Source organism: Anguilla anguilla, chromosome 4, assembly GCF_013347855.1.
Source record: "Anguilla anguilla isolate fAngAng1 chromosome 4, fAngAng1.pri, whole genome shotgun sequence".
NCBI lineage: Eukaryota > Metazoa > Chordata > Actinopteri > Anguilliformes > Anguillidae > Anguilla > Anguilla anguilla.
The window spans coordinates 30,961,549-30,985,687 of NC_049204.1; the positions used below are offsets into that span (position 1 = coordinate 30,961,549).

A 24,139-nucleotide genomic window follows, 5' to 3' on the forward strand; every position below is an offset into this window, starting at 1 on the left:
CTGCGTGCTTCTAAACTGGATACTGCAAGGCAGCGGTTGATTCTGCGCGTAGGCGCTTTGGACATATTATTTCTCGATATAATATATACAGTAGGATATCTCCAGATGATACAACGTACTAAGCAAGCGTCATTTTGCACATTGCATACTTCAATCAGTTTTCATTTGTACTAGCCTAGTATAGGATATGTCATAAGTGTAGTAATGGTAATTTGCTAGGCTGTAGTCCAGAATGTAACAAAAGAAAGACCGTCTGTAAAAATTACGCTTCTGATTGGTTCGAATGCGTCCGTCAATCGTCGTTCGACATTTTTTTCCAGCACAAAACTGAGCTATTGTGAAACGAGAACTTTCTGTGGCTACGGTAGGCAACCTCTTCAAAACTTCCCTAGTCCTCGGAGAGTGCACGGGATTTATCGCTTTGGATCTGTACCGAAGCAAATATTCAACTCGTTGATCGAAATAAGGGACTGGAAAGGACTTCAAAAATATTTTTTACGGTAGACATTGACAGCATTTAAAAAACTTTCAAAAATGACTCAGTTCAACAAGGGACCTGCGTACGGGTTATCCGCAGAAGTCAAAAGCAAGGTAAGAAAATGAACAGTCTCCTTTAATGTTCAGCCTTTTATGTTGTTAGTATTTTTGCGGTTCGCCCCGCTGTATTCATGAAAAAGGTAGCTGTCTCGCATATGGTGTGATTCCGCAAGGTTTTTGATTTGATGAAAACAGACTCTGGGACGTCTTGCTAGCTGCACATGCAGCTCGATCTAAATTACGCTGTTAAAAGATTTATTTGCAGTAACAATTTTGAATTTAGCTGATATGAACATTGCAGATTTTAGTGAGTGTAGGCTATATGTTAGAGCATGAATTTTATAGTCAAGTTACTATTACTATGTTCTTCGTTTGAAGGGTAGACTATAGCAGAAACAACAGCAATATGAGTTAGCCTACGTGGTCTGGCTACGAAACTGCCCCGGGAACCCACAACATTCCCAAAACAACTGGGAAATGTAGAATATGCTTATTATTTCGAGGTTATTTCTGAAATTGTGATAGATTTTAATTTAACTCATCCTGGTGTGTTTCCATGAAATGTCCTGCACATGCCCTATTGAGTAGTTCAGGCTGTAGCTAGACCGTTTTTATTATTATTTTATAATAGGTTTTATATTTCTGTTTGATTATATGATCAATTAACAGAGATTAGGCTAATCAGAAGTGGAGATTTACTCCACTCGCAGAGCAAAATAGCAAATAGCATATTAACGCGCAACTTTTTTGAAACTTTTCTTCCTTATTTAAGTTTTAATAGCTAATTTGGTTCCATAGCCTAGTTTTCAGAGGTAGGCTACCAGTTTTTTCCAGCGCGTAGGCTATGCCATATGAATGAAATCCATGCCTGATTCATTGTTCGAGTTGCTGGGCGGAGTCTCGAACGGGGCGGTATTCAGCTAGGCACTTGTATTAAATAAGTGCTTTCAGGGCATTTTATTCGAAGCAATGAAGCAATGCGACATACATTCGCTGTGTTCGTTTTTTTAAATCGAGTTTTAGTAGCCTACATATCCAGAACTGTGATGTATTCAACAACAGCTGTAAAAAGAAAACTAATCATTTTTATTGTTTTTTTAATTTATTTTATTTTTATAGAAACGAATATCAAACTATCTTTAAAGTTAAATTCTATGTAATATCCATTTTACAAAATGCATCATCATTTTTCGTTTGTTCTGCATGACTAATGTCAAAGCTCAAGAACGTAGGATGGTAATCCTTGGCCTGTTCGGAATTATTAAAGCATGACATCATCCGTTCTCCATGGGAAGCGAGTGGGCCAGAGGAAGCCGACTGGCTTCCACATGCTAGTCCCTGAATTCTTCTTAATTTGAATATTGTCATTTTGCCACAAAAGCTCCCATAACACCTGGTTCCAATCAAAGTTCCAGTGCTTGTTTAGCAAACTTCAAACCCTTTATTTTGTATTGCCCTCAAAGGATAGCTATTGGCTCCTTTGGGATGTTAGCACTCTATACTGGCATTCTTAATAGAGAACTTTATTGAAATATGATGGTTTGTGAACCCTCCCATCTGGTGGAAATGTTATGTGAGTTTCCTTTTTCCCTACTGTAGTGAGGGGAAGCTAACATCTGCCAAGGCTATAGATAAGTCCACCTAGGTCTGTCTGTTCACAGTTGCACTGTGACATGACAGGTCATCAATCAGAGGTCTGGGAACAGTACGTCTTCAGCTTCAAGCTGTACTGGAGGTGGGACAGAAGCATGTGGGTACTTTAGTGCTGCAAGTGTGCCCATCTGAGCCCAGTTCTGTGGACCACATTGCTAGCGCTTAGTAAAAAAAAAAAAAATTGAATTCTACTTGTTTTTAATCTTAAAACCTGTTTGATTCATTTGCATGGAACCGAGTCAGATGAAAAAGTCTGCAATGGGACATGAAATTAAAATAATAGCTTTCTTTCAGGCCAGCGTGATTTGAAATATTTTCCATCTTCGCTGCCAAGTATCTCATTTCTTCAAGTGCTGACTGATATACTTAGCAGTTTTTGATAGCTTGTGGAAAAAGGGAGAGCAGCCTGGATTTTAGTGGAACTGTGAATGAACCCTTTCACATCCTCCTGGGATTACCTTTGACTGTTAATAATGACCAAACCCTCTTAAAGAATTATTGTTAAAGGACTTTCTGTGGCTCCCTGAAGTATGGGCCATAGCTGAAATGATTGGTTCATGAGAAAACCATGACTTCATAGTACCTGCTTATGTAAAGAATTTATGGTAGTGACTTGTTCACTGAAGAATTAATTGCATTTAGCCTACTTGTGATCTTTAGATTATTTTTTATACTGTGCTGCATTTTGAGGCAAGAGGCGTGTGTGTTTGTGTAAGTGAACTTGTTAAGCTAAAATGAAGCAAATATTTTGGTAATTATACATCAGGTTTGATTATTAGTGATGAAAATCACCTAGTCAGTAGATTAACTGTTTTGCCCACTTTCTGAGGTGGTCCTTGTGAAAGCAGACACTTGAACAAGTAACTTCATTCACACTGGTGCTGATACACTGACCTCATCAATGTATCCTTTCAACAAAAAAAAAAGGTTCAAATTGGCCAATAAACAGCTTTTTGAGATTAGTGCCCAATAGTTTAGGTTATTACTTTTTTACTGATGTTTGTATTACATGACAGTTGTTATATTACAATATTTTATAGCAAATGTGAAATTTAAAGGGTAAAATATTGTTCAAGTTACAAGATTTTTTGATTATGTATTGTAGGTTGTTACCTTCTGCTGAATGTATTACTGTATCTTATTTCTGATCCATTACACGAGACAGTTTCGTATCATTTGCATTCCTGCATTATTTCAACTTGATTAAATCCCTTTTGACATGTTTAACATTTTTTTTCTTTTTCCTCAAAATAGCAAAATTATAGGACCCATAGGTTTACCAATTTTTATTCATATAATTTGTAAAACAATAAAAATAAAAAAAAGTGCTGGGTGGCTGAGCAGTTATTGGCCAGCATGGTGTGAAGCTGTGATGGTATTGGGCCCAAAGTTGATCGTATTTGGCCTGTAGGCCTGTGTTGGTCAAGCCCTCATTGATCCTGAAATGGGTGGGCAATGTACTGTGGATGAGAGACGGTGAATATAATCCAGCTCTGTTCGGGTACTCTGCGATGTGCGAACTCTAAAATTTTGAGTGTTGACTTCTCGTATTCACAGAGAGGCTGACACAGTTCTGTTCAGTATAGAGAAATGGGAAATGTACAGAGAGAAATGGAGTGCTGGCTGCTTTTTCTTGGTGCAGAAAGCAGATGTTGATCTTGGCTGAGTGAAAGCAGCCCTGCATATGTAACTAGAGATCTGAGAGCTAGACCTTAGACGTTTGAAGCTCTACTTGCAGTATCTTTCTCCCAAACTCCTTTTCACTATCTCTCCATTTGTCAGAGTATTTCCCCATACTCTTCCTTTTTATCTCCAAGTGTAAATTCCCCCCCCCCCCCCTTTTTTTTAAACCACGTACAGCTTTTCTGCTGCTTGTACCTAACTGTACAATGTCTATCATTACCTACATGGCCAGAGCTTTGGACTGTGACCTTTGTGAATTGTGATGTGCTTGTCAGTTTAACTGCAGTGATCTGAAGACATGAAGTGCTCTGGTGCTACTTTGCTATACAAAAGGTACATGGAAAAGAAGGGACAGTAACCAAGATAAAACTGTAGCCCCACCTGTTGTAAAAAAAAAAAAAAAAAAAAAAAAAAAGTTACTTAAATCTTGCAGTTAAACTGCCAGGTTTGTCGGTAAAGTGCTTGATAGGTGTCTTAACGATTTCAGGTTGTTGTGCAGTAAATAAAAAATGAAATTCTAGCCCCTTCTGGACATCTATGGGAGGTCAATTGAATAGCAAATTTACATGCCTTAAAAGGGCCTCTTTAGCATTGGGGTTTGTGGCTAAAAATATTGGAATGGTACTGTAAACTTTTCTTTATTACCGGACAACAATGGTTAGACAGCACTTTGTTTAGATACATTGCATTACTAAAATTATTGTAAAAATATATTAAAATGCAATGACAAAGTCTAAAATAATTGAAAAAATGCATCAGAGAATAGCTAAATGCCAAATCCTGCCTGTGAAAAGATAACAGAATAACCATGTTTGTGTGTGGATTATAATATGCTGTATAATGCCATAATTCTGCCTAAATGCTACTTTAATCCAGCTTTTCCGGTTGACTCAAGGGTGCCATCCTGCAGGGAGCTGTGTGGGCTAAATAGTGAGATTACTTTTTTTGCATTGTACCTTCTTGATAATTATGCGGTTTGAAAAAATCTTTTGGAAAAAATAGCACAAGATTTGCATGACCCCATATTTCTGTAAATTTCCTGTGTGATGATTCATGTGTTCCCTGTGTTCCATCTTGCCAAGAAAAGACCTGTTCCTTCACTAAATAATGGGTTTCAGCTCTGTCGTAATCCATTCACAGGAAAGCAAAGTTCATTGGATTTGACTGTAAATCAATTCTTTTTCTTCTTCACATTAAAGCCTAAAGACCAGGAACCACAGACACAGATCTGTTGTCTGATCTCTGTATAAAGGGGCTTTTATTCTATAAAAAGTACTCCGCTTCCCTCTCACACATCCATCAGCTTTGAATGTGCCAACAGTCAGACAGCAGTCTGGCAACTGACGTAAATTTCACTATTATGTCACCGTGAAGAAATTTTCTCTGCCACCTGTTACTTACCTGAAATCTTATCTCTGGCTGAGTTTCAATAGCTGATAAGGAACTCCAAACTCAATAGCAAAGGAACTCCAGATTAGCCCTCACCAACTGCGTGCACGTTTTTAACTCTTGAGGCACGTGCTGTTTTAAATGACCTCACTCACCATTACTGTGCTTCTGCTTACATTGTCAATTACTCAAGAAAATGGTGAGGGCAAGATTAATAATTTCAAGTTTCATGACTTTTGCCATTTCTGGAATTAAGTCTCCTTTTTGCTAATTCCTGTTTGCCCTGGCTACTGAATACCCTAGAATCTCTTGTCATCACTCTGTCTTTTGCATATTTACAGTGAGGCTGCAAAGCATGATGGTTGTTATTTCATAGGTTATTTTCGTATTAGGTCAGGATTGACACTACACATCATCAGCCATATGTGCAATTTCCTTGTTGTATTGGTCACATGACAGTTTTAAAACTACAGGGGTTGATGTGTCCAGTGAACTGGAGTATCTTAACCTGGGGCATGAATGGGGTTGTGCATGTGATGACTAACCTCCACTGTTTTTTTTTTTTTTTTTGTGAATTGGAACTTTACAGTAAAAAAGTGAGCCTAATGTGGTTCAGAGTGCGTAGTTCCAAAGGGCAATAATAATCTGTCCGTTAATTAGCATGATTTAGTAGTGCTCTCTCTGACCAGAGGTGAACCTCACTAGTGGCTTTCTGGTCCCTGGGGAAGCCATGGTAGCCACAAATCCAGAGAAGCCTGTGGAAAAAGGGAACCCACACCTAGTCAGGGGTGGGATCCAGAGTCTCGATGTAATTGGCTAATGGCACAGCTCAGGGTAGAGTTTGTAACTATACGTAAGGCCCCACACTGGTGAACATCTTTACCAGCTGACCCCCTTGCTGTTTGGGCAGCCCCTTGATTGTGCCGTCAATATTCCCGGATGATGTTAAAAGAAATTTCAAATACTCAAATCGGATGTATACTTGCTACAGAAACAAACTTCAGTTAGTTTGTACAAACAAAATAACGTAAAATGACACGTTTTCGGAGAAAACAAAACCCTGCATTGACTTCGGCCACCGCAGTGTGTACTTTCCCTCCGGGCCGAACGAGCCAAAATGTTTGCAACCAACATCAAGGCGGAGATTGCCTGCAATCGGTCTAAAGTATCACATGGTTGGCTACATTGGCTGTGTCTCATCTCCTCGTTTTTTCGCATGTGCTGAATAAATGAAAGCAACTTTTAAATAATTGACATCCACCTATCTATTGAAGTTTCAGCTTCTTTACCATAGCCATTGTTTTCAGTACTTGGTGCGGCAAACTTTTTATTTTTATTTTAACATCCTAAAAAATACAAAATATACAAACCTAAATGAAATTCAGAGCCAATAGAATGTTTTTATACATTAAGTCAAACCAAGCACAGTATGAATGAGTTCCAACTGCTTTTTTCTCCTTTTCTCCTTTTGTAGTATGGAAGGTCAAACGGGTCAAAAAGGTGTGAAATTAACGTCTGGAATCATGCGTTGTCAACGTCGGCTTAGAATGCAGGGATGGAGGAATCGAGGAAACGTGTATAAGGCAATCGGAACGTCCTTGCTCTTTCAAGTGTGAGGTTGAAGTCACGTCAGTTACAGACATGGCAAATGGAAAGAGGTGGATTCATGGCTTGATCGTTATACGTGTTCCGAAAAAGTACTTCCACAAAGGACGCACTCATTTTTCATTGCTCCAGAATTCTTTGGGAGCCTCCTGGCTCCTAGATTCTTGAAGGAGCATTTAACGGGTTGGAATTTCCTGAAAGATGGTGCACCTTGATCGATTTCTGGGTGAATCAAGGGCCTCGGTGGCAAATGACGAATAAAATAAGCGCTTGGAAGGCACCCATGTTGACAACACATGATTCCCGACTTCAACTTCATGTTCATGTTTTTTTTTTTCCCATACTAGGAAAGGAGGCAAGGAAAGGAAGCAAGGAGGTAAAAAAATGAGTGGTTAGAACACATCCCATATATAGGCTATAAAAGAAACACTGAAAAATAAATAATAAAGTTGTGCTGGACATGTTGTCACGTCTTTGTTTTTCGTGGTTATCACAACCTTTCATAAATGTATTTTTGATATTCCTCTCTGATAATGCGAGCAGTAATAAGGTCTTGCATGTTGGCTTTGTTATTGCCCTGTGTTTGGGGATTTGCTTTTGGGTGGGCAGATTGTTGGCACGAGCGCACAGTGCAGAGGCTTGTGATTCCGTGACCGCGGGGAAAGAGAACGCGCGCGGGCGGCAGACAGAGCGCCCGGACTCCGTTCCAATTCGGAGCCGCATTAGCGCCACGGCTGCGGCGAGAACCGCGCAGCCGAGCCGTTAGCTCCGCAGCCTCGCCTGAGCGCACGCTACTCTCACAGAGCCTCAGCCTGCTGGCCACCGAAAACAGCCGGAGCGTAAATTCCTCAGCGCCAAAAACGCGGAAAAAGGCGTTTGCTTTGTCGCCGTTTGCACGACACGTTGCGTGCGCGCTCGTACCCTTCCCGACCTTTCGGCGAAAGGACTGTGTGCGTCCTCGGGAGCTTGCTTTGCCAGGCTCCCTTCGAAGGACGTCGCGCTGGGCATTGCGGCAGTGCGTGACGCTGCGTTCGGGGTTCAGAGCTCTGAGGTAAAGGCTGCGTTTGGCTTCGCTGCCATACCTGCTGCTTGGCTTAAATGGTTGCTTTGGAAATGGCTGCCTCTCTTCCTTTACATTAGGAAGGGGTACCTCTGGCTGCCAGATGCTGCTTTCATGCGTAAGCATTAGCAGGCAGTGGTGTGGTCAGGGAGAAATTGATGTTGTAGCCAGAAGGTTGCTCGTTTAGTTTTCCAGTTGGCTGTGTACTCTCTTAAAAGCGACCTTACTGGTTTTTCTTCAGTAAAATTAACTGTATAAATTGATAGCATGCAAAAAATGTGAGCTAGTATGTAAGTCGCCCTGGAGCTAAGCAAATAAGTCGTGTTGATCACTGAGCCGAGTTCTGAACCGCTTTTGTTTTGCTTTCGGTTACCCTTGGTAACTTCAAAACCAGAAACATTAAGCAGAAACCAGTTGCGGTGGTCACGGCAGCGTTCGGAGGACAGGCCACTTACAGTATGAAAACTCGCCCACCCCCACTAATATTCTCCCCACCCTGTACATGCATTTCTCAAACGGGACCCCAGGACACTGCACTGTCGGTCTGCTCTGCTGCCCCACCTTTGTGAGGTGGTGACGAGGTGGCGGGGAGCTGTGGCACCGTGCTCCTAAATTCCTCCCGAGTGCTTCATGTGAGCGGGCGCCAGTGCGCAGTGCAGATGCTGTAATGGAGTGGGGGGGAGGGTGACTCCTGCGCTAGCTGCAATGTGCTGAGAACGACTTTTCCCTGGATGGGATCAGCTGGCGTTTTTACAGTGTGCGTTCAGCACGGCGCATTCATTTAACCCTGCACTGCCAGTCCAGAAAAGCTGGAAAACTCATTTCTCTTCATTATCTTTATGGATTTTGTCACAGGGTTTATAAAAAAAGATACAGGTTTATCTCGACTTTCTTTCAAGGATTTATTTTTTAAAGCATACTTTGGTAATTTGGTGTACTGTTTTGATGGAAGAAAATGCCACTGTAATACGTTTAATGCAAAGCTCTAAATAATTCGCATTCAGGGGAAGCAAAATCCCTGTAACAAATTACTAACAGATCCCTGTAACAATGACTAAAATCATTTTATGGACTTCTACCGGTACAAGACATCATAGAATTCATTGTGATATGTAACAAAAACATTGTAATTTAAATGCTTCCTGGGGTCTAAACTTTGGAAGGCTGATGGAAGTTAATTGTCAGTCATTCATGCCTATTGTAATTATGCAGGAAGGATTTAAACAAGCCAGACAAGCTTTGTCAAATGAAAATGGATTTAATTTCAGTTTAACAAAACATCCTCCCAAACCTAGTACTTATCTTCCCTGTGTCTGTCAGGACTTATTATCCTAACGTTCTATGAGGAAATCTCTGAAGATTAAAAAATAATTGTGGATGCTTTTTTAAATATGTTTGGTGTTTTTTCTACATGTACAAAAACGAAGATTTGCTTTGTTGCAGACAATGTATAATTTTCACAAACATTCCAGAATGGGCTTTAAGGCCTGTACTTCCACCAGAAACCCCCCTGAATAGAGTTCCTGTACACATGCCCTGTATGGATGAGCTCCTGCTCAGTGACCAGTGGAACCTTTCCTGAGCTAACAGAAGGTTAACTATTAATAAGCGTATCCTGGATTAGCTGCGTGAGGCCAGTTTATTTCCTATTCCTGAGTGAGATGCATCAAATGAGATGCATATGGGATAGCGATGCCTTGAGGAGCATTGGTCATAGCACAATACAATTTTACAATGCATTCAGTGAGACTGCTGTATATCCAAATCAGCTTGGTTAAGGATACTTAACTGTGTTGTGCTGAATGGCATAATTTAGCTTAAAAATAAGAAGTTTTGTGTGTTTGCATCGATGGTGATTTTTTTTTTTTTACAGATCGAGGAATCGCGTAATGTGATCAATTCCAAATTGGTTCCTAGCATGGGGATGAATCTATTTTTATAAAACATCTTGGCCGGGCGGCACCACTCATTGTTTAGAAAGTGCACCCATAACAATGCACATCAGTACCCAAGTTTTTCCATCATAATAAAGTCTTGGTTCTTAGTCTATTGTGTCAATAAACAATTTTATTCTCGCCTCACAAATGTTGCGTGCCCACAAAACGTATAGCCTATACAATGGCTTGGCTGAATACTCAGTTCTGATTGGCTGGGGCTTCTTTTTCAATACACATCTGGCTATGAAGTAGCGCCTACAAAAAGTTCAATCACCATTCTAAATCAGTGTGCATTGGTCTGACTCAATGAATATAGTGGGAAATTTCTAAGAGCAAGCAAGCAAAGTTGCAATACCATACTTGGGACAGTGTCGGCTTGGTGCCCAGTCTAGTTATAGCTGGACTACATTATAGTTTAGCCTTTGTTATTAATGTTTAGTAGTTGGCTAGCTAGCTGTCCGTGATAACAGACATGCTGCTAGACTTTTCATTCAAAACCAAACAGAATCTTAATATTAGGTAACCTGGTTGAGGTACTAGAAAGACACATTTGTTGCTGCTTGGTATAAGGTATGCGATATTTGCTGGAATACTTGAGTAACGTTTCCATTGAAATGGGATCGCATATGTTGAAACGCATTTTTCATTACAATTGACTGAGGTAGTAGCCTAAATTTGTCTCTGGCAATTTCCTTCAGCACAGGACATTCGACCTGCGTAATGCTCAGCCCCTCAGACATTATCCCGCTTATAAGACGACTTGCCAACAAAAAGAATAATTGTAATCAAAACATGCATTTCAAAATATAAATTCACTTTATTCTGTTTATATTAGATGAAGAAATGTCCTCCATTTTAACATGTTATGGCAAATGAGCAGTGCATCACTCATGGAGATGCTGCAGCCATCGGGCAATATCTGTGGTGTAATAACGGTCTGATGGGTGTATTTAGCCTATGTCTGAGTTGTGTGTGTAGAAATATGGCTATTTCACGCTGACATTATATTTGACAGTGCCCCACCAGAATTTTTACGCTTTCATGCTCCACCACTGCCCTGCACGCCTACAATGAGCTGGTCAGGTGGCAGGTAATGGGTAAGCTACAGACCCGGAGGAATTGTTGGGTAGACGCCTGTGCAGCAAATCTGCTTTGAGACAGTTTTGTGCGCGAGCCTACGTGAAAGATTCCACGGACGTGTGCGTTGTGTGAGCGCGGAGCTGCAGCCTGAGCTGTGATGAATGTGTGGTTTCGCGTTGAGGCCCCTGTGGCTCTCTCTCTCTCTCTCTCTCTCTCTCTCTCGCTCTCTCCTGGCCCTGCTGGTGCGTTCCTTTCACTGCGCACAGTCATCAGAGAGGGCTGAGGGGGCTGCGCTCTGCGGCCGCCGTTCGGCTCCTGCGGGATCGGCCCAGAGCTTTCAGCATTCTTCCACCGAGGCTCGGCTTAACGATTCTGCTGTCGTGAGGAGAAATGCGTGTCCCTTCCCCCATCTCCATTTCTCCCTCCCAACTCTCTCTCTCTCTCTCTCACTTTCTTTATTACTATCACACACACGCAACCGCTCTCTCTCTCTCTCTCTCTCTCTCTCTCTCTCCCCTCTCTCTTCCTTTATGGACTTGGCTGTCTTCCTGGAGAGTGACTATTGGAAAAAGTGGAGAGAAAGAGGCTCTGCCCTCTAATCTGTGCAGTTCTGGCTTAGAAGGGCTTCAGTGTATTCTCTGGTGTGGGTCTCTTTAAATGTTGCAGCCCCCCTGATTAGCGGTCATTAATTATTCGCTGAATGTGCTCCGAGGCTAGCTGTTGAGGATATTGAAGTCAGAGTTCTGTTTATTGACCTTATGTGCCACAAGCAGTCTTTAGCGTGCGGCGTGTAGGCCTAAGTGTTGGCATTGAAGCCATTTTGGAAAATGGCTACAGCTTTGCCTTTTTCCTAGACTGGCTGACATTATGTGTGAATTCGCTTTTTCTGAGCTGATACGGAGTTACAGAGAGTGTTTCACAGTGCGTCAAGCCTACTGTACATTCTCATATTTCCAGCTATCAGCCTGGAGTGTAGGCTGGTGATTAAGTGAGTGGTTGTCTGACTGTCTACAGATTCATGGGCTCCAAGTGTGGAGCACTTCAGTCCAAAGTTAGAGCTGCAGTTGATTACTTGTTTTTTAAAAGATATCGGGGAACGGTCGTGCTTAATTGGTGGCAATCATAGAACAAGCTGCTCTGTGGGAAATCCAGCACCATGTTCTGTGTTTCTATCATCAAATTCTAAAACTAGAAGAACATTGGAACATAGCCTAATTCAGAAAGTGCCGAGAACTTCAGGAGGGGATGAAGTTGAAGACAGGCATGGAGCTCTCAATGTTTTTTTCTGAACAGAATCTAAATTTTAGCACTAATTTACCTGGGCTTTCTGCTTGCCGGCCAATTAAGTAAGTTACCTTCAATGAATTTAGCCACTGAAGAAGCTAGGTAGCTAATGAAAACGTTAGTTCTTGGAAGTATGTAATGTTTCCTATGTTATCTGCGGGGTAGGTTAAGTCAGGTAGTTTACCTAGGCTAGCTAGGTAAGGCAATGTTACCTGTAGGATTGGTCACATTAACCGGCTAGAACCCTGCTTGCAGTTTGCAGTTGTATGACTTCCAGCTGAGTACCGATTTGAAACTGACAGTTAGCTGACATTTTGTGTAGCTAACGTTGTGCTACTCTGCAATCCTGCTTGCTGAGGAGTCTTAGCTAGAAATGTTGATGGGCATTCATGACAACATGTGTGGAGAAGCGGGTGGGTGGGTGGCGTTTGTTTCGTTGTGGGCAGGGCCAACAGGTGTTAAGATTCCCAGATGTTTTCACACCATTGTGACCGTATGAAAAAGTTGCCTACTGCAGCTTTAAGGGATGTCATTTCGTGAATTTTACAGTGCACAGAAGTCTACCTGCTTTGGGCAGGGGGAAATTCTATTGTGTAGAAACTGTAGAGATTTAAGGCCACAAGCAGCCTGCAGAGAACAAATAGCAGATGTTATGTCTGAGGAATCTGTGGCCTGCTCCCCCCAGGCTGCTGAATGAAATGCAACTCACAACCCTATCTGAAAACAGTCTCACGAAAGGAACAGACGTACTTAAACCCTCACTGTCATTGATAAAGCAATTTTATTTATGATAATAATATAGAACCTAGTTATGTCAACTTAAAAATCCAAAAAGGATCAAGATTAAAGCAGAATCACAAGGATAAAACAAGTTTTAATAAAATAAGACTTGGTAGAATGATTCATGTCCTGTTCATATTTTTTCTCCTCTTTCACCTTCCATGTTTCTTCAGGTTAAGTATTTTAGTTGGACTAATGGAAGGGTGTGAGGTTATTGGAAATTTTACATTTTTAAAACACTGTTCTGTTGTAACTAAAAGATGCGTGGAATGGTTTCTCAGTCTTTACTGGGAAGCTTAAAAGGGGCAGTTCACCAAAAAATAAAATTAAGCTGTTTTCCACTTAGCCTACCCGGAGTAGTAGGCTATCTGTTCATTCGGATAGTTTTGCTGAAATGTGACTAGTTTTCTAGATATTCGCTGCAACTTATTCTGATAAAACGGACCTCACAGGTCCATCTTTGTGTGGCTTCAATTCACTTTTAAAAAAATTCAAAAGCAAATCCCTTTCAAAATAGGATCCTGCCGTTACTCACAAACACCACAGAGCTTAATTTCTGCACGGTTTCATCAAACTACTACCAACTGTGTGGGCTGTATCCAAGTAAAGTCTTGTGCAGGTGGACTAGTTCATGGTTTAGATATTAACAGGTGTAATTTATGTCATTGAAACTGTTATCTGCTAGTAGCTATATTGAAATGAAAAAAGTTGCATTCTGCCAACCAGGTTTTTCACTAGTCCACCTGTGCAAGATTTTTCACGGAGGCTACACAGTTGGTGTACTTAGAAGTAGTAGTTTGATGAGACCATGCAGAAATCTCCGTGGATGTTTGAGAGTAGCTGCAAGGAAAACGTCGCTGTTGCTGAATTTTTTAAATGCAAATTTAAGATGCCACTTTTAGCCCACTGAAGACTCTGAAGATAATCAGGATGAGCTGCAGCAAATATCTAGAAAACTTGTTGTATTTCAGAAAAAGTATCTGGATGGACATATAGGCCTACTACTCTGGGTATGTGGTAACATAGCCTACCTTATTTTCCTTTTTGGGTGAACTGCCTCTTTAAAGCTCATCATAAGTCATGCTTGGTAGCAACAAAGGCTTAATTTAAATTTGGCAACCAACTCCTGTGGACCATTCAAACTCCTGCAGGCAGAGCATTGAAGGTCATGTGCTGTCCTATCAAACATAGGATAATGGCAGGAATGAAAATACTTAAAAAAGAAGAACCACCCTAGTGTCACAGCATAATACTGTCAGATGACAATCTTGGCTAGCAGCTCCAGGTGAGGGCTGTGCTGTAATAAGCCTGCTCCGCTACTGGGCTTAACGTGCTTATTTTTCACAGCAGTTCCCCCTGAAAACACATGCCGATTGTTATCTTTCTGTGACGTCCATGCCTTATTCCGCTGTCCTCGCGTAGTGTTGTTTCTGGTCGTGTGCATTAGTTCAGGCCCTGAAACCACTGAGCCTGAAAGATGTGGAGCCTTCCTAGACTGGGACTTCACAGAGAGGGAACGCGTCCATGCAATTTCCTGTGCGATTCGCTGCTGTTGGCGTCGCTCCAAGACAAACTCGAACATATGAACACCCTTCAGTTTAATTCACGTCAGACCCGCTGTGCTTTTCCTCTTGACTCATTTGTCTGTGGGAAGTGGACATTCGGCAAATGGACATTTGGCAAAGGGCCTACCTGTAGTGACAGAATTGGTGGTTTCCAGTAACACTGTCTGTCAGATATCCGCCTTGTTTCCTGTGTTGTGACAACAGATAGTGTAAAAAGTACTCGGGGCCCTTTCGTGTCTGCAGATGTAAGGCCGCTAATTTTCAGAGATTTTGGAATTTGCCTGCATAATTTTCAGTTTGACCTTTGGAAACAGAACCGGAGCATTATCATTGAGCGTCTTAAAATTGAATTCAGTGTTGGAATGAATTGGGTCACCAGCTAGGGAGTAAATTAGGAGGAACTATTGAACAGTTTTAACAAATAAATCAATCGAGGAGAGGATGTGCATATTGATTGCCATTCGTTGCTCTGCACATGATTAACCGCTGCTTTGAGCGTGACCTCCTAGTCAATGATGTATTTGCTGTTTTTTTTTTTTACTAAGCCTTGCATGCAGAAATGCATTTATTTTTCCTTTATCTCATTGGCTGTTCGCTTGACCGCAGTGAGAGGTTGTTGGTAGATGGACAATAGACAGTCATGAGGCGGCACCTATGCCTCCATTTCCTGCCTGGCAGTGTTTGCTTCCTGGAGAAGGCAGTTTTAAAACTCCTTTTTTGTTGACGAGTAGCCTGATATTTACTTAAACTGTACCTTATCTTACTGGAAGTTTTAAATTGTTTTGTTAGCCATCCTATTTAAATTCTTTCTAAATTCGGTAGTAAATTCAATATACAGATTGCATATAATGTCCTCCATGGATGTGGATGAAAGGGTAATGGCTGCCCTTGTGTGAGGTGTACAAGAAGTGCTGTGAAGTTTCAGGTAGAGTGAATGTACTGTGTGCTGTAGAAGATGAGACATCCACTTCAACAGGCCTATGAAGGGGAATTAATCCAGGCTTGGGAACCAGGAAGTTGGAATGCTGTGACTCAGCCCGACTGACCCTTCACCTAGCCTTATCTCTGATTCCCAGACACATGACACAAGAGCCAAGCCCGCCACAACAACCGCAAACACGCCAAACAACACGGTCTGCACATTCCTGCCCGGGTGTTTAGCCTTTGGTGTGGCTATACCCTCACAGCTGTTAGCTTTGCTTTACATTGCTGAAGCTGTCCTGAGCTTTTTATCTCCTATGAAATGGGATTGGATTAGGGCTTGGGGAAATCTTTGAGTGTGTGATCATGTGGGCTTTCAGCAGTTACAGTATACTCCTGGTGTCTCTGTAGTTATTCCAGGGTCCAGCAGTCATTTGGCTGTCAGCACCTCATGTGACTTATCGTACAATTATGGACTAATTATGAGGTGCAAGACAATAAAATAATGCTGTGAAGCATAGCTGCATGAACAGTGTCAAGCCCAATGACAGAGGAAAACCATATCCTACGGGTACATTGCATGCCACCAGATTTAATTTGACTTGGACAAGATTACAATTGACAAGCGCTCAAAAAAAAAAAAAAAAAATGCGAAACAAAAAACAATAGAATCTGCAGGCAAGGGCTTGTTTACCCAAGTAAATTGTTCCACCCCTAGTGAAAACACCATAATACAAATGAGTGACACATTCACAAACAAATTACACATTTAAGATAATGTCCAAATGTCCATGGATGAATTCTGGGGTATAATAGAAAAAATAGTTCCCCATTCAGGCTAACACGGAATGCCAAGCGCTACTTGTCTTTTGTTATGAGCTTGCTGTTGAGAAGTGTATCTTCTTATGGGCAGTATCAGTCCAGGAAGGAAGAGTCAGTAGATCAACAGTGGTTATGGTTTAGAGCATTGGACCTTTTGCTTTACTTTAATATGTCACATTTAAAGCTGGCCCTGATTTGATGCATGTGCTATTGAATAAAACTGCTTGTTAGCCTAATTGTTTTTAACACTATAAAGCAGGTTGCTTAAATCAGTATTTTCCACCTCCACAAAGAAAAGTCAGTCTCACACTTGTCATCAAACGTAAACATTTTACTGACATTATGGTCATGTGCTTAATTAAAAATGGTTATTGAAAAATTAAGACTATTGTCTTAATTAATTGTTTGAAACAGAGGCTCTGTCAGCTTCTTGGTGGTGAAGGACCGAAATGTATTCAAAACGACAACACAAACTTTTCTTGGACCCTAGCCTAAACATTGTTTAGAACTGGTTCAAATTTTATTAAATGGTATGAATATTATGCAGTTTAGGCTGATATGCAAAATGTCTGTGCATTGCTATGTATGGAATGGCATTCTGTTGAGCTGAATATTGGTCTACATCTAGAATTTGTCGGTTATTTTCAACTATTCTATTATTTTATGAAAGAAATTGGCCATTGAGTTTAGTGTAATGCAACGCTTTGTGGTCCACGATAAGCTTAAGTATTCAAACGTGCTAATGGCATTGGATGAAAAGCATTATTAAATGTATTTGTTATGATCAGAATGTGCCTTGAAAGCTTATTTGCAGCTTCACAAATACCAAGGGGATTTATTTGGGAGTAAAAAATCATTTATGGACATTGAATTTTAATGCAATACTGAAATGAATTAGGCCAATTAAGGAAGCATGTAGTAAATTATTAAATACATTTATTTGTATTTTTATTCCCAAGAACAGGGTTTGGTTGTACCTTCTTAATCAAGCTTTATTATGAATCTCATCAGCTTGGTGTGTGCTTTGAGTGCAAGTTTTATTTTAAAGAGATTGTGGTGTAAATTGCAGTAAATTTGGTGTGGATGACAGCTATTTTCCGGAAGGACAAGAGAGCAGTATTGGAATGGGATGCTAGTCGAGAGGTGTTGGTGGACAAACAGGCGCTGATGTTTTTATGTTTGCAATCTTGTCAGATCGCACAGAAATATGACCCACAGAAGGAGGAGGAGCTTCGTTACTGGATCGAGGACGTGACGGGCATGCCTATCGGGGACAACTTTCAGAAGGGCCTGAAGGACGGCGTTATCCTCTCCGAGTGAGTGTTTGTGTGTGTGTGTGTGTGTGTGTCCTCATATTGCTGCAATCTCTATGTCCTGTCCCAGGGGACTGCAGTAGGGCTGACATTGTGACACGGGTCTGACTTTGCAGGGAGGCGGGGCCACTCAGCATCCACAGCACTGCTGTACTCCATAGCTAATGGTGCTGTGTACGTGCCTGCTAAGATTTACGGAAAATCAATGCCAGAGCCTGTCTGCGCCTGTTTCTCTGCAGAATACTGCTGTTTGCAAAGCCGCACAGCCTATTATTCCCTTTGTGTCAGCCATGTTTTACTGCTGTCTAGGTGAACCATCTTCACAGTTTTTTTATGTAGCCTGTGTCCTTGTGTCCTTCACAACACCTTTACTTGTATTTCCAGTCAGATGGGTTCCGAGAGCTTGCATTCTTCAGAGCTGATGCAGTGAGGGTTGTGTGAAACACAATTTTGTGAAATCACGTGCTTCTTTTCCAGGTTGATTAACAAACTACAGCCTGGCTCAATAAAGAAAATCAACCACTCACAGCTGAACTGGCACAAGGTAAGGCTCAGTTTGGATTGGCCCTTTTTTAATTAAACTGTCTGTCTCATGAATAGGGGCACCTGTTTTTCTGCCCTAGTTTTATCGTGTGGTACTTCAGTCCTCTGCCAGCTAGAGGTAGTGATATCCTCTTTGTCAAGCCACTGCTCAAACAATTATCCCATTTGCACCACTTCAGTAATTTAAGTTGATAAAGTAATTGCCACTAATTGTGCACGGCAATGTTTACAAATGACATTCGCATGTTAAATTCAGTTAAAGTACTTACTACCATGGACATGCAGGAGTATTTTTAAGAATTTAAGTAGAGTCAGGTGTCTTAATGCTGGGCTAAAACAAAAACGTGCCTCCACACCTGCCCTCTTTAGATGTTTTATATTGTTTCAATTTTTCGCTTTACTGCAGGGGATACTCAATCCTCGTCCTGGAGAGCCACAGACTCTGCTGGTTTTTGTTTTTTCCTTAAGATCAGCGACTGATTCAGACCCAAAAAACCTGAGTTAACTGTGTAATCAACTGCTTTAACTGATCGATTGATGTGCTATTCAAGAGCTGAGTAACAACGAAAGCCAGTAGGCTCTGCGGCTCTTTTGTGATTGGTCACATTTTGTCTGACCACAGGAAGGAAAACATAAACTTCCCATCTCCTGCAATAACAATATTAAGAGTTGCAACATGTCGTCTCATGGGTGTGCGTGGGCTCTATTGTTACTGTAGCCTACATGTTTTCCTCCTTCACCAACAACCTGGCCTTTACTGAACGGGGTTACTCTCCAACCAAGTTGCTGAAAAACCCTGTGTTCTTGTTTCCTGCAGCTGGAGAACCTTGGGAATTTTATCAAAGCCATCCTAGCATATGGCTTGAAGCCCAATGACATCTTCGAAGCCAATGACCTCTTTGAAAATGGGAACCTGACTCAAGTCCAGACCACCCTCCTCGCCCTGGCTAGCATGGTAAGCGTTCAGCTTCCATGAAGAGTGAGGGAGGATTTCCTGTGTCCCTCGTCTCGTGTTTGTGCATTTATCAAGATGGAGCCCTGCAGTCCCGGCTGTCATTTTTTATGGTAGCAATTCTGTCTCTGGGTTTTTAAGCCAAACAGGATGAATTGTTGCTGCTTTCATATTGCCGTTGCATGACCGAGGAAAAAAAATTCCACATTTGAAAAAGTACAGCCTTTTCTTAATCTCAAAACTTTGGAAATTTGAACTTAAATGACAAAATGCTTTCACTGCTTGTGTAGAATGAGTCGTATTTGTGTTTCCTCCGAAAAAAAAGTTCATAGTAAGAAGCAAGATTGCATTGTTTTAAAAACTTTTTTTACTTTCCCATTGTCAGTGTTGTTGAGGGCATTCTATTTTGGCTATGTAAGGTCATGTTTTGGCATCCTTGGCAGTTAGATTACATCATGTTGGTTTGGGATTGAAAACAGCCTGGAATCCCCGGTTTACAGTATATGCAGTAGGTCCTTAGACTAACTTGAGTTAAGTTTTTATTCTTTCCTTCTGATCTCACAGGCAAAGACTAAAGGTATGGACAGCAAGGTTGACATTGGTGTGAAATACTCTGACAAGCAGGCAAGGCACTTTGATGACGAGAAGATGAAGGCTGGCCAGTGTGTTATCGGACTGCAGGTGAGTCGTGTAGACTATGAGGATCAAGCTATACTTCTAGCTTGCTAGCTATACTGCTGCACAATTTAATGTAGTTGGTTCAAGTTTAGATGGTCAAGTGAGCTGCGAAATATTTCCAAGTCTCCATGGTTACTGTGGGCCATTTCTTTAATGCTTCAATTTGCAGATGGGGACCAACAAGTGTGCCAGTCAGGCTGGAATGACTGCTTATGGGACCAGGAGGCATCTCTATGACCCAAAGGCACAGGCAGACAAGCCTTACGATCAGACCACCATCAGCCTTCAGATGGGAACTAACAAGGGAGCCAGCCAGGTAATCCCACCAGGAATTGCAGTGGGTTCCTAAGTGGCTCAATTTTTAGTTTAGCACAATTTTAAAATAGCACGTTGATACAGTAGGTGCCATCTTTAAAAGAATCCATATTTTTAAGGAGCAATCTAGAGATTAAGCTTGTTTAATTAAAACTACATTTTTGCTTTGACCGTGAGGCCAAGGTTCAGATTCCTTAGGACGAAATGTGCTTTGCTGTCAGCTTTGAACGCACCATTTATTCGAATACTTTCACAAACAAGATTTCAGCATGTTCCCTGGTGTGTGTCATTAATTAGCAGTTACTAATTCCTCAGAGAATGTGTTCTCAGGCTTGTTGTGAAGGATATTGAAGATTTTCAGGCATTTTTGGTGTTATTTGATTTGTTAAATTGAGGCACTAGAAATACTCACGGAACTGCGGGACCCTTTTTGCTTTTGCCATTTTCTTCTGGAGCTCAGCCTGACTATCCTGTTATGTCAAGAAATGTATCTCTGTCATTCAATCTTGATTTCTCTCTTTCTCTGCCTCCTCTGTAACCCTATAAACTCTGAACTCCAACTCTTCTATAACTCTGACCATTCCTCCCCCCAGGCTGGCATGGCAGCCCCAGGCACCAGGAGAGACATCTTTGACCAGAAGGTGGCAATCCAGCCGGTGGACTCCTCCACCATCTCCCTGCAGATGGGCACAAACAAGGTGGCCTCCCAGAAAGGCATGAGCGTGTACGGGCTGGGGCGGCAGGTGTACGACCCCAAATACTGCGCCACGCCCACGGAGCCCGTCATCCACACCAACGGCAGCCAGGGCACGGGCACCAACGGCTCGGAGATCAGCGACACGGACTATCAGGCCGAGTACCCCGAGGAGTACCAGGGAAACTATCACGACGAGTACAGCGGGCCTTACGACGACCAGGGCATCGACTATTAGGAACCCTAGGCTGTAGTCTGAGCAGTATTAACAAGTACCTTCTATCAACAGAGCAAGTCTTTTGCTATCCTTGCTAGTCTTCCTTGTTTGTTTTTATTGATGCATAAGAGATGAATATTGCCTTATTTGCATTCCTGTCATCCATTTGAGTGGCAGTATTCTTTAATCAGTCATAGTTTTGTGTAGAACTGTAATGATGCTGAGTTCTGTTATCGTATAAAAAAAGAACATTCCTTTTTATCTTCTTTAATCTTTTATGAAGTATGAAGTACTGTGAAGTAACAAGTCCCTATTCAAAAACTATGCAGCATTGGCTTTATACACAATTTTTTTTCCTTCTTTTTTAACTTAATTTTTTTATCAAGCGGTTCATCGCTTTTAAAGGAAATACTGCAAACTCAAGCTTGCCAGTCCCTGGATACTGTTTCCACTGGCCTTGCTTTAACAGACCCCCCTCCCCCACCCCACTCCGCCCCAACACCACCCCATCTCTATCAGAGAAGATCTTCAAAAGACATCTTTTAAATGGACATTTAAATGGACATTTTTATAAGTGTTAAAATTTAATTGGTTGCATTGAGATCTGTAGTGTAATAAGGGTACATATGGGAGACCATTATGCAGCATTCTAGTCTCATTTCACGTGAAATCACTGGAATGTGTGTTTCTGCTGTGGTGAAGCGTGGGTATTCCGAGTGGTTTATGCATTTGTTACGAGCAAATGCGAGTTTTATCTTCCAACTTTTATGCCGTTGCTTCCTTGTGCCATAATGTCCTCATTCATTAAAAGCCCCATCCCCCTGTATTTATTGCCATGTTTTTCAATATAAACTGTTCCTCTGTTGTATGGATCTTTTTATGAATACGGTGTATGTTATAAATAAAGCCTTTAATACATTGGTCACATGAAACTCCATTTGTAATTGATGAAACTGGGACCTGACAGCTGAACTGACGTCTTATGAAAGTCAGAGTGGCTTTTATGGCACAGTAAATAAAGTGTCTTTCGGGGAGAGTTCTTTCCGTTGGGATTCACATCCACAACTGGCAATATCTCTCCTCTTTCCTGTACGCTGACTGATAGCTGCAGGCCTTCGCTGTGAGCCGGCTTCAGGATGACTTGCTTAATAAACTGGCACATACGACCCTCTTTTAAATGCAGAGCTGGGATCTTTGGAAGAGGACTGTGAATATGCGCTAAATCTGTTCATATGAGAAGAAAAGCCCATAAATCTTGTGACCGAAGCTAGCCTCACAAGACCTCAGAAGAAGGTTTTCTGGATGACGGCCCACCCATCCATGTCCCATAGTCTCTGGAAACGTTTATAGAAGCAAGCATTAGGCCAGCAATCTCTCTGCAGTTTTTGCCTTTTGATCAGGAGGCGTTTTGTCATGCTTCCATAGACCTTTTGTAATCTGCCACAGACATCTGAGAATGTAAAATAGATCCCTGCAAAACCAATGAGGAGCCTCCCATAAGAAAACATGATTCACTCCGAATTTATGTTGCCGCTGAAACCAATTTCATCAGTCGTGTGATTGTAGAAATGAGCTGATGTAGAAAAGTCCTGTGTGAAGAGTTTCCTTGTGCTTCTAAAGCATGATGTAACACGGGAACATCAAAATTAACCATTAACCTAAATGAAGCCCGTTGTTTTGTTCAGTTTTTTCTTTTTTTCTTTTTTTTACTGATTTGAGGAGAGGGGAGTAACGTTGCAGATGGCTGAGCAGGGTGATGAATGTGTGGGTGGGAATGGGATAACATTCTTGCTCTTTGTGGGAGACGGATGATTGGTTGAACACTGAAGCCACTGATGTAAGCTGGATACGGTTCGTTTAGTAAAGGTAATGTGTGTAAAGTCAAGTCCCAAGCTCTGGAGGTTTTTTAAGGTTATTGTAGTCACTGAAGGAAGTTGTTTTAAGGAGTCCGCATTTGTTAAGGGCCACTCAATGTATGTACGTGAGGGGGAAGTGTAAACAAACAGGCTGTTGTATCAGCTTTCGCAATTGCTATGATGGCTCAGTTCTGCTAAGTGTGAACATGGTTAATTTTGCAATGACAGGTTCAAGTAACAGATAAAATACATTTTATCGGTTACTTCTGGAATGACAGGTTCAAGTAACAAATAAACTGCATTTTATCCTTGAGATCTGCTGATTTATTCTGAGAATGTAGAACTCAAATAAATGCCTTTGAAATCAACGTTCTCTTTTGTAATGGCTGTGATTGAAACTAAAGATTTATATCACAGTATCGGTAGGAGTGGTGTAATGGACGTGTGCCACATTTGTGTTATGTTAGCCATTAACGAGGGGCCATGGGATGAGATTAGCAAACAAAGGGAATCTACATAGAGAGTACAGTCAAAGAATGCAGTTTCAAGGACAGTGACTGAGCGTCCAATTGAGTTCATGAGAAAGGAACTATGGCATTCATTCAATAGCCTTTTTTTTGGGGGTGGGGGCATACTCCACTGCCTGGGAATAATCAAGGCTTTGTATTGTAGAGGAATTTGGGCAAAAAATGCAAGACTCAATTATAGAGAGTCCAAAAAGAAATAGGTTGGGTGCCATGGCAACTGCCATACTTGCTTTAGGGAAAGCTAAAATCACAACCAGTATTGCAGCATTGCGCACACAAACATCATGTGAAGGCTTATGCTGGTGGAAAACATACTTCAAAACCACATCTCTCTGCAGCTTAGGGTAGTTAATGATAAGATCATAAACATGGCTTATTTCACAGTATTGTTTTTAACACAGAAACTTAACCACTAAGCCACGTAGTTTGTTTTGCCGTGAACAAATATTATGTCTGCCGCCAATTCTGCATTTCTGCATCACCTCGGTAAATGGGTAACCCAACACACACATTGTTCTTCATTTATGGTGTCTAGTGTGTTCGGAATTTTTTCTAAGAAATTGTTGATAACTATCGTCTGAAGTTCCCATAACCTTTGACCAGTCGCTGACCTCATTACAGCAGGTATTGGCTTGAATGCAGCAACCAAAGGTGCAGTAAGAGGTTTATCGATAAATGTCAGTTCTGGAGACTGGATCAGAAATAACTGTGAACAAAAACAATTCTAG

At 41.4% G+C, this 24,139-nt stretch overlaps 1 protein-coding gene across 1 annotated transcript; it reads left to right on the plus strand.

Annotated features, from left to right (window-relative positions):
- The first annotated feature begins 174 nt into the window (after window positions 1-174).
- cnn3a (calponin 3, acidic a) lies at window positions 175-23,252 on the plus strand. The gene is made up of 7 exons (XM_035415532.1): window positions 175-591; window positions 17,511-17,632; window positions 18,107-18,173; window positions 18,990-19,127; window positions 19,689-19,805; window positions 19,972-20,118; window positions 20,711-23,252. Exons 1-7 carry the CDS (start codon window positions 535-537, stop codon window positions 21,047-21,049), a joined length of 987 nt encoding a protein of 328 aa, XP_035271423.1. The 5' UTR covers window positions 175-534; the 3' UTR covers window positions 21,050-23,252.
- Window positions 23,253-24,139: the final 887 nt, after the last annotated feature.